This window comes from Culicoides brevitarsis, chromosome 2 (assembly GCF_036172545.1).
Source record: "Culicoides brevitarsis isolate CSIRO-B50_1 chromosome 2, AGI_CSIRO_Cbre_v1, whole genome shotgun sequence".
Lineage (NCBI taxonomy): Eukaryota > Metazoa > Arthropoda > Insecta > Diptera > Ceratopogonidae > Culicoides > Culicoides brevitarsis.
In genome coordinates, this window is record NC_087086.1 from 10,574,628 (window position 1) to 10,590,610 (window position 15,983).

Here is a 15,983-nt window from a genome sequence, read left to right on the forward strand (position 1 = left end):
TTTTTTTAAAAAATTTTTAAAAATTTTATTTTTTAATTTAATTAATTTTATTTTATTTTAAAAATATTTTAAAAATATTTATTTTTTTTTTTTGTTTTGAATATTTTAATAGAAAATTATTGCATTTTTTTTATTTTTTGTTTAATTAATTAATAATTAAATTTATTTTTTTATTGAAATTTGATTCATTCGAAAAAAAATTTCTGCTTAAATCCATTTTTTATTTAAAAAAATAAATTTTTATTTTTTGACTCATATTAGGTAAATATTGATCAAAAATTAAAAAGAAAAAATTAAAATTTCATAATTTTTTAAAAATTATACAAATTTAAGAGAACTTTTTGGCTTAAAAATTAATTAAAAAAAAAAATAATTTTAAATATCTTGAAGTTTTATGCAATAAACATTTATTTTTACACAAAACGAACATCATTTTCGAAAAATTTTCTGTCAAATCCACTCAGCTGATATTTTGTCATAACAAAAATAACGCGAAATACCCGGAACAACTAAAAATTTAAATTAAGAAATTCTAAAATTTTTGTTAAATTAAAAGATGATTCGCACCAAACAACTTCTCAAACTCGCAAACAGACGAAATTTCATCCAAATCTCTTATTTTTGCTCAAAATCTTCAAACAGCAGTTCCGATTATGATATAATTATTTCCGGGGGTGGCTTAGTCGGCACAACTCTCGCTTGTTCCCTTGCAAAAAGCGAAAGATTATGCGACAAAAGTATTTTACTGCTCGAAGGAGCTCCTGTTTTCAAAAGAACCAACATTGAAGGTAAATTTTTTTAATTATTTTTATATTTTTTTACTAAATTCGGACTTTTTCAGGTTACAGTAACAGAGTTTCCGCATTGAGTCCCGGCACAATCGACTTAATGAAAGCAATAAATGCCTGGGATCACATTTCAGCGACACGTTTCAAGGCTGTTGGTCACATGCAGATATGGGATGCCGCCTCTGATGCTCACATTTCCTTCCGAGGAGACCCAAATAAACCCCTCGCTTACATAGTTGAGAACGATTTAGTGTTGGATGCGGTTTATAATCAACTAAAAGATGTAAAAAACGTGAAAATTTTGAATAATTCGCGTGTTGAAAAAGTAAATCTCGTGCCAAAACCTTCCGTTTCACTAAAAAGTGGCGAAACGTATTCGGCGGATTTGTTAATAGGCGCCGACGGATATAATTCGCTTGTTAGAAAAGCCATTGGCGGTTCCGATATTTCATTATCTTACGAACAAATGGGTGTCGTTGCAACAATCGAGCTGTCAGAAGCAAACGACAATATTACGGCATGGCAACGTTTCATCCCAACTGGTCCAGTAGCTCTTTTGCCCTTAAACGAGTCTCTAAGTTCGCTCGTTTGGACAACAACGAAGGATCATGCAAAGAAATTACTTCAAATGGATGCCACGGAGTTCATTGATGCCTTGAACGAAGCTTTTTACAAAGAATACAAAAAGGATAGACTCGTCACGGGAGCGATGGATACTTTTAAATCGATTTTTGGCAACAATATGGGCGAAGGACCGCAATTTCCGCCGAAAATTGTCGGAGTTGTGGATAAATCGAGAGCTGCTTTTCCCTTAGGGTTCAGTCATAACTCGACTTATGTGATGCAAGGTGCGGCAATTGTTGGCGATGCGGCACATAGAATTCATCCGATGGCGGGGCAAGGCGTAAATTTGGGTTTTGGTGACGTAAAATGCTTGACGGAAGTACTTTCGGAGGCTTCGTATCGTGGAGCGGATTTGGGAGATGTCACGCATCTCGTGCAGTACGAGAAAGAAAGACTTTTGCAGAATTTGCCGATCATGTTTGGAGTTCATGGACTGCAGAGACTTTATAATACGGATAATCCGCTGGTTGTTGCCTTACGCAGTATTGGACTGAAACTTACACATGGGACACCCCAAATTAAGGATTTGTTTATGAGTCGCGCAATGTCTTAAAAAATTAATAAATTTCTGTAAAAAAAATTAAAAAAATAATTAAAAAATAAAAAAAAAATCTAAGAAAAAAATTTTAAATTAATTTTCAGTATTTTTTTTTTCTTTAAAGATTTTTTTTTAAATATTTAATTTTTTTTATTTAAAAAAATCTCTCTTTTAAAAATTAAATTTCAAATAAAAAAAAATTTTTTATGTGTCTTGCAATATCTTAAAAAAATATATTTCTTTAAAAAATTCAAAAAATAATCATAAATTTCTCATTTAATGGCACGTGGTGACATTTTCAACTCCATTACAGGCATAAATGCTTTCGTCATAAGCTCCTTCGATGCCGCAATTGAACAAACGAGGACTCGTTCCGACACACAAGAAATATTTGTGACAATCTGTTGGATGAGGATAATAACGGTTTTCTTGCGGTTGGAATTCCGGATTAACCAAAGGAGGGCATTTGAATCCGAGATAAGCTTCAGCATCGCAATCTTCAACCTCATCGGGCCAATCGCAACGATAAGTTTCACTGCTCCATGCAAGACCTTCGGGACATTCAAAGACGAAAGATTTTCCGTTGACGCAATTCATCCATTGACCGCAATTTGCACGATCGCCAATTTTGTAGTAGCCAAATTGATGAGGGCATTCTTCCGTTGCTTGAGGAGGTTGGAATCTGGCACGAGAACCACAATCAACGTCTACGGGATAGCCACATGGGTAGTTGAACCATTGGGCTTTGTCGTTGAAGAATAAGCCATCGGGGCAGGTTTTTTCCTCGGGAACGCCATCCTTTGATAAGAAAAAAAAAAAATAAATTAAATTTTTAATAAAATAATTAAGTGAAAAATTTTTTTGAAAATCAATTAAATTATTTTGACATAAAAATATAATTTAATTTTTTTATAAAAAATTAAATAAAAAAATTAATAAATTTTTAATTATTTTTTTAAATAAATTATCTTAAAAATAATTAAATTAAAATTAATTTAAAATTTTTTCAAACTTTAATTTAAAATTTAGTTTAATTTAATTTTTTTTAAATTTATTTTTTAGGATTATTATGAGATTTTTTTTAATATCAAATTTTAATGAAAATATTAAAATTATTCGCTTCAATCAAATTAATTTTAAATTTTTAAATAAAATTAAATTTAAATTTATTTATTTATTTATTATTTTTTTTTTTTTTTTTGAAAAATAGGTAAAGAAACTTTTTTATAATTATTTTTCCTGAGTTTTAAAATAAAATTATCAGAATTTAAATTTTATAGAAAAAATATTTATTTATTTATTTTTTGTCTCCTTTCATATTTTAAGAAATTTTTTTATTTTTTTACAAAAACTTAAAAAAATATTTTGACCTCCATTTATATTATTTTTTAAAATAATTCAAAAATAAATTATTATTAAAATGAAAATTAAATTAGAAACTTACATTACATTCGATGTATTTATCACATTGGCTCGGATCAGCAAATCGACCATTTTTCTCTGGGCATGACTGCGTGTAGATCTCTATTTTAAAAATAAAAAGTAAGCGGAAGATGTAGAAAGGATTATAACCAGGCGCAGAACAATAAAAATTTCAAAACTCGTTCCATTCTCTTTTTTTTTTTTGAACATAATTTTTATGCTAAATAGCAACTTTGGGATTTTTTTATGACATAACCGATGTCTCGATACATCTTCTTGTAAAAATTCAATAATATTCAGAAGCAAAAAACCAGTTTTAATAGTTTCAATACAATTTCAAGGCTGCATGCCGTTATGTAAGTGACGCATCTTCACTTCGAAAACACATTTCACTTTGAATTGAAATTTAGTTTTTTGATAATTATCACTTTTAATAATTATGAATTTTTGTATTTTTTCTTGTATTAAATTATTTTTTACGTACCATAGACAAAACACGCCAAAATGATGTATTTTAATTTATTTATTAGTGCCATAGTCAACTGATTTTGAAGAGACTAAAATGCAGACTGAACACTTTTTTGATAGTTAAAGTAGATGAAAGGTTCATCCCCATACAGAAAAAATACAGATTTGATTTTTTTATGCTAATCTGAATAAATATACGCGATCACGGGTTGTCACCTATGAATGTGGTTTTTTTTTTTCGTTTGATTGATTTTTAGCGCATTTTTAATTTTTTCCTTTGCGTGTAGGAAATTTGTCTTTTTTTGCAGTGGGTTAGTAGGTCTTTGTGTGAAAGGTCGTATGTTTGATTTTTTTTCTCAGAAATTAATTTTTGTTGAGAAATTTTTAATAATTATAATTTTGCCTGTAAAATAAAAATTTTGACAAGAAAATTAATGCGCTCCGAGAAAAATAATTTTAAATTTTAGAATTTTTATAAATTTGAAAAAAAAATGAAAGGCAGAACAGTTTTAAATAAAAAAAAACAATAAAAAAAATTAAATTGCTTTAAAAGTCTAAATACGATTAAATTAATTAAATTGATTATACGTTTAAATACGATATTTTTGAAGAAGTATATTTCTGATTTTTAAATAAAATAAAATTCTATAAAATTTTATATATATTTTTTTTTAATTTTTTAAAAACATTTTAAAATAAAAAAAAAATACAAAAAAATCTATAAAGGTCAAATATGATAAAATTTAAAAATTTCTAAAAATAAAAATAAAAAATATTAAAAATAATAAAATAAAATAAAATAATAGAAATAAAAAAATCAACAATAAAAAAAATTGAATAACATTTTATAATTTATAAATTTTAATTTTATTAAAATATAAATAAAATAAATTTAAAATATTTAAAAAAAAAAGTTAAAAAATCAATTCTATATATTTTAATCATTTTGCATTTTTTTTATTCATTCAAAAATGATACATTTGATACAGCTTAATGGTTTCTTAAATGTGGACTCTGATGGTACTTTTTCATTAAAATTTATATGTAATAATTTGTGTGCGTATTTATAAGAAAAAATAATAATTAATAATTAATTTATACATAATACAACTTTATAAATTTTATTGCACGTTGAAAGAACGTCAATCACATGTTTTTTTTTAATTTTTTTTTAGAATAAAGGCCAATTAATTTTTTTTTTCACAAAAATAATTTTTTCCATAGATATTTTTTACAAAACACTTTTAAAGTATTTACTGAACTCTCGATTAAACGATGTCTCGTCCTAATTTTTTTTTAACTCTCTACTAAATCGAATCAACTACAAACATTTTGAGCAATCCTAATTTTTTTTTTTTGTATACATATATTTCCTTTTCTTCTACTTTTGGCTTTTATTTTTCCTGTATTCACTAATTTTTTTTCGAAATTTCTAACTTTTTGGACACCGTTTTTTCGATCGTTAAAGAATTTTTCTTTGTTCAAAGTGAGAATTTTTAATTTTTTTCCAAATATTTGATCAACATGCTCTTTTATATAATATTTAAATAAACTTATGACATAATAAGAACTATAGATATAGGATTGTGTACTACTTGAGCAGTAACAAAAAGGTTTTCATACATTTATTCTTAGAGGAGACATTAAAAATAATTAAAAGAAAAATAGAGATTCTGTGAGAGTCTTTTTTTTTTTTTGTAATGCATTAAAAGCTATGATTCAAGGCACTTATGGAATTTAATAAGGTTTTTTTTTGTATTTAACTATTTTTTCTAAAATTAGATAGAAAGATTCAGAGTTTTTATTTTTTTTTACATAAGACATTAGCGGGTAATTTATTTTTTATTTTAAATTGAAGAAGATTCAATTTTTCTCTTAATCACTTCCTTGGTACTTTTTTCTTATTTTTAGGAGATTCTTAACTATTTTGACCAACCTAACAGTTTTTTGTTACAAAACTTATCATTTTTCTTTGAGAAAGATACGTATTGGAGAGTTGTGCCGTAAAAATGGTTTGTCATAAATTTATAATAATTCAAGGTATAAAATAACGATTTTTTGTTTCTATGCTATACGAAGTAGAAGAGTTTAGCCTATGGAACATTGAGACGATCTTTCTGTAACTACTATACAGCACATCCTTTCCTCACGCCGTAAAGCGCCTGTAATTCCGGATAAATCACCTTCTTGATTAGTTGATTGGTTTTTCCAGCGAGCATTGCACGCTTAGGGTCCTTTTTCAATACCTTGATGCCGGGCTTGTGCACGAGGAATGCATTGTCCAGTATGTGGAACTCGTAGTCGAGAGCGCACAAAGCGTAGCCCTGAAAAAAATTATTTAAATTTTATTCAATTTTTATTTTGAAATTTTAAAAATAAATTTCATTTTTATTTAATTTTTATAATTTAAAAATAATTAATTTAATTCAATTTTTAATATAAAAAAAATAATTTTTATAATTTTAAAATTATAAAAAAAAAAATTTAAAATTTTATAATTTAAAAATAATTTTTTTAATTTATAATATTTTTTATTTAATTTAGTATTATTTTTCCTATTTTTTTTTATTAAATATTTCAAACTTATTAATTTATTTTTTTTTTCAAAATTGAACAGAGCCATTTTAAAACATTTTTTAATATTTTTTTTCTTGAAATTTTTTAAATTTTTCAACATGAAAAATATAATTAATTTAAAGATTTGTGAAATCAGTAAAAAAGTTTTGAAAATATTTTAAGAAATATTTTTAAATGCAATTTTTAATAAAATTCAATTCTTAATTAAAATTTAAAATAATTTTTTAAAAAAGATATGAAAAAAAAAAATAAATTAAATTAAATTACAATAAAATTCAAAGAAAAAAATTTCATTTGATAGAAAGAAAAAAAACAAGAAAAATAAATCTTACTTGTGTCATTTTATCACTTTTGCCTTCCCAACTCAACCGTTCGTCATAATGGGGATCAGCATGTGTCCCAATGTAAATTGGCTCCCAATGCACGAAATATCCCATACGTTTGCCAATATGAAAAATGCCCAAATCTGAAAAAAAAACAATTAAAATTCAAGTTTTGGCGATGAAAATTTAATTTTTTACCATCAGTTTCATTGGCAGCGATCCATTCTTTTGATTTAGGCACTCCATGACACGCTGCACAAACGCGCGAATGAAATTTGATTGCTTTTCCCTTGCGAAGGAGTTCTTGCAACTCCGTTTTATCTTTTGGAACTGACACGGATCCATCGACTTCGAATAATGAAAGTGGATAAACTCTAAAAAAAACATTAAAAAATTAATTTTTGACTTTTATTTTTAATAAATTTCATGGAAAATTTTACCTTGGAGCCGTTCGATGCAACGGCGGATCATTCCTCGCAATCATTTCAAGGAATTTATGCACCAATCCGGGACTTGGATACAGTTCAATGTCACTCGCGAGAATAAAATGCGTAAGAGCAGCATCTCGTGCAATGTTTCGACCGACATTAACGGGATACAGCAACTTCTTTTGCGTCTTGTACAATTGTTGGGAACTTACATTCGCGAATGGCGATGGCAATGAACAATTGAATGGCGTGGCAAATATTTCATCTGCTTTAGGAATCTACAAAAAAAAGGTTTAAATAAATTTTCAATCAAAAATTCGAAAATTTCTTACCACTTTGGGGACATGTTTGCTACTAAAGTATATATGGAAGGTGACAAAAAGTCTAATTAGGCTACTTTCTGGTGAACAGTCTCGTAAATATTTTATAGAACTAATTGTAGGCATGAAATCTGCCCCGGGCGCATGGAGAGCGATGCTGACGGGAGCATTCCATCTATAGAAGAAATTTAAAAAAAATAAATTAATTATTAATAAATTTATGAGAATCAAGATTGTTATTCACAGTATTTTAAAAGTTTAAAAAAAGTTTTAGAATTTAAAAAAAATATATTTTAAAATAATAAGTTTTTCATAAAAAATCATCAAAAAAATTAAAAGAATATATTTTAAAAAAATAATAAAAAAATGAAGTTTTCAACTTTTAATTTTTATATTTATTTTATTTATTAAATTTAAGTTGGTAAAAAAAATAAAATTCTAATTTTGGTAAAAATTTTTTAATATTTTTTTATTTTTAACTGTATGAATAAAGCAAAAATTTTAAATTAGTAAATTCAAATTTTATAAATATATATTTTTTTAAATTTATTATTTTTTTATTTTTCGCTTTATTCATACAGTAAAAAAAATTATTTAAATTTTCTCACAAAAATTAGATTTTTTATGATTTTGAATGAAAAACTTATTATTTTAAAATTTTTGAATTGTTTGAAAAATTTTTGAACAAATTCATATTTAAAAATTTTTTTTCATAAAAACTTCAGAAAAATTTTAAAATTTCACTTAAATCAAAGTACTTAAATATTAAATAAAAATCAAATCTTACCTCTCTAACAAAGGCGGCAAATTATCTAAAAACGAATAATCGGCATGCGTTGTATAGGTAATGGACTCCCAGCACTTTAGCTCTCCATGATCTGCCCTCACATAATTTTTCAACACCCAAAAATCCCCTCGTTGCGCAATGGCAGGTTGAAAATCTCGATCATGACATCTTAATATTGATCTAAAAAATACAAAAATTTTAAAATTTTTCAAAAATAATTCAAAAAACGAACTTACTTTAATTTAGAATCTAAGTCATTTTGTATATTATTATTGGTTGAACTATTAAAACTAGCGCCATTGATGTCTTGCTCAATAGCTTCCTCCTTTTTCAGTAACTTTGTCTCGTCCGTTGGTATTTCAAAGCGATTATCATCCTCAAATGCCTCGTTGGCGGCATCCAAACTAATTTGAACGGCATTCGCATTCACAATTTGCTCACTTTGCTTCTCCGGAACTTGAGATTTCATGAGTTCATTAACACGAATATCGTCTTCGAGCTCTTTTTCGGGTGGCATAAGCTACAAAAAAATATTGAATTAAAAAGTTAAAGTCATAAAAAATTCATAAATGGGACAAACCAAGTTAGCTTTGTTACTACTATGCTTGAACTGCATCCTATTTGTGTCGTCTTGAATGAGGTACTGTGAGGGTCGTACCGAAAAATTACTACTGCCAATCATGACATGACTGCAAATGTACAGCAGAACGGCAATATTTGCCAAAATACTGCAACGTAGTAACCAATTCCTTCGTGTTATAATCATTTTTGTTGCTGGATTTGTTAGTTAGTTAGTAATTTTTTGCGACAAAAAAACTTTTCTTCGTCTTTTTTCGTGTCAATTTGATTTCTTTTGTTAGTTTTTATCTTCTTTTGCTGCTGTACGAGGGTGATATGGAGTCCACAAACATGTTCTATAGACAAAAAGAGAAAAAAGTTTTAATCAATTGGTTAATGAACTAACAAGTTTTTATTTTTTTCCGAACAACTCGTTGAGGTATCTCTTAATAATAATCATGATTTCATAAAAAAGACAATGATCTCATACATTTTTTCATTCACAACAACACCGAAACGTCCTTGGCTAAAGGTACGACCGCAATTATCGAAACATCATTTATAATTGAAGTTTGTGCAAGACTCGTCGTTGTGTTGAAAAAAAAAATAAATAAATAAAAATTCACGTTTCATTGATCAAACAATTAAAAGTGCGTAAACTCGCCAAAAAAAAAACAAATCACCATACCGATTTATGCTGTTTGTACATTGTAACAAACTAAATATTTATCCTGCTTAACAATAAAAAATTGTAAACGTCATCTACTTGTTTTTACATACACGATACATGACGAAGAAGAAGTAGCTCTATGACACGAAAAAAAACCTATCGAATTTCCCTTGATTTGAAATTTATTAGACACTTTTTTGCGTTGAAAATAGAACTTTTTGGCAATTGTTTGCACTAAAACAATCACGACAAACCAAAACTTGTGTCGATACGACGAAAAAAACTAATTTACCATCGAAGATCAATATTTACATTTTAATAATTTATTTGTCCTTGCGTTGATTTAAGTGGTCTCTAATTATTTCATTAAGGATTTCACGATTTTTTGGACGGCACGAAAAAACGAATTCTTACCATGCTTGATGCTGATTACTTTGTAAGGGAAAAAATAGTATCGCAGAAGATGAAGATGATAAAAAAGTTGTACAGGAAATAGTTTAACAGGTTGAGATTTTTGTCATCAAAAATAATGTTAACGAGTTGCTCGTCGTTTTGCTGAGTTTTAACTTTGTTTCACAGAAATTTTAGGTATTTTTGCACTTTTTTACGTGGTTGTCTTGTTATTTTGTGACTTTTAAGCGATTTTTGTGGAAATTTACATTTCTCTTCACTTTTGTGGACTTTTTTTCTTCTCTCTTTTTGCCAAAACTCTGATTTGACAGGCACACCCAGCTGACACCATCGACAAAAATATTTTTGACGTTTCTTTTGTTTGGGTTTCGTTGCGTTTTTTGTTCGGATTGGGAGATGGGGAATTTTGCGTTGAAGTGGTAAGGTTGTCTGTCTTTGAAGTTTATTTATTTTAGATTTTTTTTTAAATTAAAGGAAATTTTTAAAATAAAATTTTTCAACCAATCTGGTAAGTATTTATCTTTTTTGAAATTATTTAAAATTTAAAATAAACTCAAAAAAAAAATTTACAAAATAAGTAAAAGAATCAATTCAGCAAGTCACAAACCAAATCATCGACTTTCGAGTTTTGAAGCCGACAACTACAAGTCACAGCGAAATTGGATTTTATCAGCAAATTCATGATACCCGACGCAAAGTACATATAGTAAATATAATATAGCCATAAGATTTAACCAGGCTCTTAAAATTATATAGGACGACAAATGATTGAAGGTCACAGAAAATTAAAAAGAGAAATGCTTTTTTGCGAAGAAATATCACGGGAAATAATGCTTTTCTGTGAGGAGATACTACATATATGCAATAACTGACAAAATTTGTTCATACTCAGTATCAAAACAAAAAACAATGAAATGTATTCAAACACCTCAGACGGATGTCCCACGATGATAGTAAGTCAGAATTGTGTCTTAACTCAAAAAAAAATTTCAAAATTTAAGAAAACAAGAAACAGCGGAACAAATAAATATGTTAGAGTTAAAATATGTTGATGGAACACAATGCTAAAAGATTCATTTTTTGTACCAAATTTTTAAAATATATTGACAACTTTTAAATGTTTACCAGAAATCAAGGATGAATTCCAAATATCTTATAATCCAAATTTGAATGTGACACAAAAGTTAAAAATCAGAAATGATCTTCCTTGAATCAAATATAAGAGCCATATAAAAGAAAAAAAATTAGCAAATCCCTATAAAAAACTTCTTTAGAATTTTTAAATATTCTTGTATTTTAAAATGCGCTTTCATTAAAAAATAATTTTTCACACAAACTTTTACTGCATTTGTTGCAAACTGACCTATGTGGAACGGCAACAACAACAACAACAAAACAGAAGTTATTTAGACTGCGTACCAATTGCATTTACTGCATTTTTTCTGCATCATGGACAATCGCGATGCCACCGATGCTCGAAATATAATTTATCCGAGTTTAGTGTTCCCAATAAGTGCCGACTACAGTATTTCCTACGTGGAAATTCTCGGATACTTTATTTCGGTAATTGTTAAGTTCATCAGTATTGTTATCGGTATCTTCCTTGCGTGTGATTATTACAATTCCGGGGACTTTTGGTTCTTTTTGTTAACAACGTTGTGCATCATTATACCGGGACTGATAACGGTATATTTGTCTGTTTATTTGTACTTTGAGGATGTTCAGAGCAAATCGAGAGCTCAAAAGTCTTGGTAAGCATTGAAGTGCATAAAAGTAGCTTGCCATAATTGATAGACTTCAACATTCCATTTTAGGTATGAATTTATTTTTTCCCTCATCATTATGCCATTTTGCTTCAGATATTTCCAATCTCTAACGTATGCAATTCTGTGCAAAAGAGCAGAGTTACGTTATGAAAATGAGAAGCAAAAACATTACTTTAGCTTACTCGTGAAAGAAGATTCAGACATTGTTCTCATTCGGTAAGTGATATATTTTTTTGAAAAAACCTTGAATTTATCAAAACTTATTTTTTAGATTGTTCGAATGTTATTTAGAAGCAACTCCTCAAAAGATTCTGCAAATAATTATTTATTTGACAAAAGGTCAAGAGTTGAGAGGTATTTTGATCGATTTTACGAAAAATTTCATAATTTATCTTAATTTTCCTTTCTTTTTTAGTTTTACAAGGCCTTTCAATCTTCTCATCACTCACGAGCATAACTTGGTGCATGGCATCCTACTATCGCTGCATTCGTTTTGCACAACCCGATAAACGTCCAATCTCATACAAAGGATCTCTGTTTCAGTGTTGCTGGCATTTCTGTGTTACAGTATCCCGCATTACTTCCATCTGCATCATCGCTTCCATTTTTCTCCGATGGACTTTAGTTGCAGCGTGCATCCATGCCTTTCTCATGTCTTTGTGGATTTTCACGTTTGACAGATCCCCATTCTGCTCAAAAACTTGCGCGCACAGCATGGCCTTCTCAATTTGTCTCGGATTTATCTACATTTTTACGTATATTTCGCCGCGCGAAGTCAACACGAAATACCGATACATCATTTATTATACAATTAGTGGCTTGGAAAATTTGGCGGCTGTGATTTTATACTGCATTTTCTTTCCGGATAACGTGTTGCATTTCCATACGTCGGTATTGTTGTGTGTTTTGTCGATCTCATCGTTTATTGTTGGAATAATATTCATGATGCTGTATTATCAATATTATCATCCGATTATAACGGCAAGGCAAAATATGGCGGTTGCACAAGAACCGAGATTTTAAAAGGACTTAAAATTTAGTTTATAAGAAAAAAAAATTTTTAACTAACAAATTTTGTGGTAAATTTAAAACTGTTCCGTAAAAATATTGGAATTGCTAAAATTGAACTTAAAAAGGAAAAATAAGGAACTTTAAAAAAACGAAAAATTAGATTCTAACGATATGATCTGAAATCAAAATGATCTGATTTTTAACGTACTTAATTATTTTTTTATAAATATTTTAAATCAGGAGGACCTTGACGATATTCATTTTACTACTAACTCATCTCATATGACTGACTGCCACTTTTTCATAAATATTTTTAATTGAATTTTTACTTTTTATACTATTTATATTAATTAATGTTAAAAATTTCATTATGTTGTATTAAAGCTTCCAAAAAAAACTATTAAAGAAATAATTTAAATAAAATACTCATATTACTTTTTGACTTTTGCTAATCAATTGCAGGAAAAGATTGGTAGGATCGAAGTAAAATTAACTAACATATATGTATGAAAAGAGATAGATAACATGATGATTCTTATTTGGTGCCTATTTCTTAACATATACGTTTGTATATCACTGATTTTCGACAAATTTACACTTAAATATTCAGGTAGCATGTTTTTGGCGCACTTCAGGATCTTGTACATTATTCTTTGTTTGACACTTAAAAAATTCGTTTGATGGAGCATTTAGCTTATCCTGCTATATCTGTTTCTTCTCGTCATTACTCTCAATGCTGTGTTTTGTGCTTCTTATAGTTCCTGTAAAAATAAAATAAGAAAAAAAAATTGAAAAAAATTACCGTAATGTAGATAATGCTAAGAGAAAAAAATTGTTGAAATTCGATTAAAACGGAAAATGTATAGATAAATTAAAAGAAGGCTAAATTTGTAGTTAAGATAACACAATTTCTTTTAGATTTTTTAATATATTTTTTTATAATTTTTAGTTATGTTTTTGTCACTAAAATGATAATTTTAAAATAAAAATATATGAAAATAAAAAATTAGTTAAAATTTAAAAATTTTCAGTTAAGAAACAAAAAATGTTTAATCAAAAAATGTTAAGAAAACAGGGTTTCTATTTCTATCTCTATTTCTGTTAAGAGAGCAGATTTTTTTTAATTCTATTGGAATTATCTACATTACGGTAATAATTTTTACCATTCAAAACCCTAAAGCATCCAAATCGCCTCACAGATTACATTGCCTTCCGATTTCTGCGATCAACAATTCCTCCTATATTAACAGCTGTTCACATATCATGATGGTTATTTCTCCATTCGCTCCTTTATCATACCTACTATTCCTCACATAGCGATAGGTACTCGTATCTTGGCTGCCAGCACATAAAGGAAAACACAAATTCACATATGTCGATGGATGTTGACGGTGTATTTCTCCTTGTTTATTTCTCACACATGCTCGCAGCGAGTTTGTTCTATTCATTCGCCCACATATGAAAGCACTTCATATGAACACTCACATATGACATGCCAGCCACGAGTACGCGAAACATATAAAAAAAGGGAAATGCGAGAAAATCTAAAGTGAATAGGAAAACCTTTTCTCACTTCTCTGTACCTGTTAGTTTCTAATGCTAAAATCGTACCTGTTACATCATAAATCATAGAAAATTATTAAAATAGAGAGAAATGTGCGGAAGTACGTGTGAGTTAGAAACTTTTTGCATGACATTAGAATTTTTTAATTTTAATTAATTCAACATTTCAGATTCTCTGAGGAAGATAAAAGCTCTAAATAAAAGTTCAATATCAAAATGTGAATAAAAAAATTTCTAATTCAATTTACCTGAAATTTAGATATCATCCCATAAAAATCATATCGCGACATGTTTACATGTTTCTTATCAAAATCACATCACGCGAGGGGAAAGTTCCGGACGAACGTATCTCATCAAATATGGAATCTTGTTATTTTCGTATCAGACACATACACATGTTTTTCATGATTAGCCTCCTTTTTTTCACATGTTCATGATGTGTCGTCGTCATATGTGTGCGAAAAACATTACTATGCCTACCTATTACTACGTGTCATAGATGACGTTTCCCCCCCACACGACACATGTATCATCCGCCGCGAGACAAAGTGTTACAAAGACTGCATGCGCCGTGTACCAAAAACTATTGCAATTTAATATGATGACGCATGTAACGATGAAAGCCCTTCTATATGTGTAGCTGCGATGGGTATGTAGGAGAATTTAATGCAAGTAATGTATGAAGTAAGATATGAGTCATTACATTGGGACTTCTAACCCGTTAAATCTTTGTAACCTCTGAAACAGGGAAACAGGATCCAGTGTACGCGACGACGATAGCGACGACGACGACGACGTGATGGTTTGATGGGCGCACGATATGCCCTACGACTCCTACTCCCGCAACATATACGGATACAATGTCTACAATTTAATACAAACTTTATCGTTTTTTTGTGTGTTCATGCTTTATATATGTACGTTGACTGTAGTAACATGGGTACGATGGATGGAGTCAACTACCTCTCGCACCGCAGCTCATGCACCATGTCCTTACTACGAAGCCTACGATGAAAAATGCATGTGCATTACAACAACAATATATCAACAGGTTGATTCACCTGCTTTGATCACAAAGGTAAAAATTTCTCACCTGTAATTTGACGTGAATTTACCTTAGAATATTATTTTAAATGTTATCAGGAGTCAAGGAACGCAGCAACATTTTTTCCGTGTGTCGTTAAAAGTGAGCAGGTAAGGCAAGGTATACGTTATGAAAGCAGGTAGAAAAGGGATTTTGTACCTTCTATACGACAGGTAACCATTTTAGTGTCTATAGGGCAAGTATGGCTGAAAACTTTCTTTTGCTTCAAAATTGAACATAAAATTCTCCATTTTTTCAATAAAATAAATTATTTGAATGAATAGCAATCAAAAACATATGAAAATCGATTACAAAAAGCTCTATTTGTTCATTTATAAATTGAAGTTTGATTCAATTTCCTATTGAAAATATGTAGGCAACATACGTTTGTACACATTTCGACGCGCAATTGTGTTCTGCGCTGAAATAACATTACATTACACAGAAAAGGTATCAACATGGAAAATCCATTGAAGTTTTTCTAAATAATATGAAACATTTTTCCTTTAAACAATTTACATAAAAACTGCTAAAGCCCAAGATAATTAATTTGATAAATTTGTATTTATCTTCATTTATTTTCATGAGCGTTTTTATATATTTTTTTTTTAATTTAAGAATCAGAAAAATCATTAAAATTGAATA

At 28.6% G+C, this 15,983-nt stretch overlaps 4 protein-coding genes across 4 annotated transcripts; 2 read left to right on the forward strand and 2 right to left on the reverse strand.

Moving 5' to 3' along the window:
* The first annotated feature begins 496 nt into the window (after window positions 1-496).
* LOC134830616 (ubiquinone biosynthesis monooxygenase COQ6, mitochondrial) lies at window positions 497-2,024 on the forward strand. The gene is made up of 2 exons (XM_063844157.1): window positions 497-788; window positions 842-2,024. Exons 1-2 carry the CDS (start codon window positions 557-559, stop codon window positions 1,963-1,965), a joined length of 1,356 nt encoding a protein of 451 aa, XP_063700227.1. The 5' UTR covers window positions 497-556; the 3' UTR covers window positions 1,966-2,024.
* Window positions 2,025-2,164: 140 nt separating this feature from the next.
* On the reverse strand, window positions 2,165-3,936 carry LOC134831668 (protein obstructor-E-like). The gene is made up of 3 exons (XM_063845464.1): window positions 3,857-3,936; window positions 3,395-3,474; window positions 2,165-2,748 (listed from the first exon to the last, which is right to left on the reverse strand). Exons 1-3 carry the CDS (start codon window positions 3,906-3,908, stop codon window positions 2,227-2,229), a joined length of 654 nt encoding a protein of 217 aa, XP_063701534.1. The 5' UTR covers window positions 3,909-3,936; the 3' UTR covers window positions 2,165-2,226.
* Window positions 3,937-5,639: 1,703 nt separating this feature from the next.
* LOC134830507 (beta-1,4-glucuronyltransferase 1) lies at window positions 5,640-10,196 on the reverse strand. The gene is made up of 9 exons (XM_063844012.1): window positions 9,918-10,196; window positions 8,856-9,189; window positions 8,512-8,795; window positions 8,276-8,455; window positions 7,501-7,663; window positions 7,181-7,446; window positions 6,939-7,114; window positions 6,750-6,883; window positions 5,640-6,164 (listed from the first exon to the last, which is right to left on the reverse strand). Exons 2-9 carry the CDS (start codon window positions 9,039-9,041, stop codon window positions 5,967-5,969), a joined length of 1,587 nt encoding a protein of 528 aa, XP_063700082.1. The 5' UTR covers window positions 9,042-9,189; window positions 9,918-10,196; the 3' UTR covers window positions 5,640-5,966.
* A 1,106-nt stretch (window positions 10,197-11,302) lies between these two features.
* LOC134831428 (XK-related protein 6) lies at window positions 11,303-12,982 on the forward strand. Its single transcript, XM_063845155.1, has 4 exons — window positions 11,303-11,665; window positions 11,729-11,896; window positions 11,952-12,034; window positions 12,096-12,982. Exons 1-4 carry the CDS (start codon window positions 11,364-11,366, stop codon window positions 12,701-12,703), a joined length of 1,161 nt encoding a protein of 386 aa, XP_063701225.1. The 5' UTR covers window positions 11,303-11,363; the 3' UTR covers window positions 12,704-12,982.
* The last annotated feature ends 3,001 nt before the right edge of the window (window positions 12,983-15,983 follow it).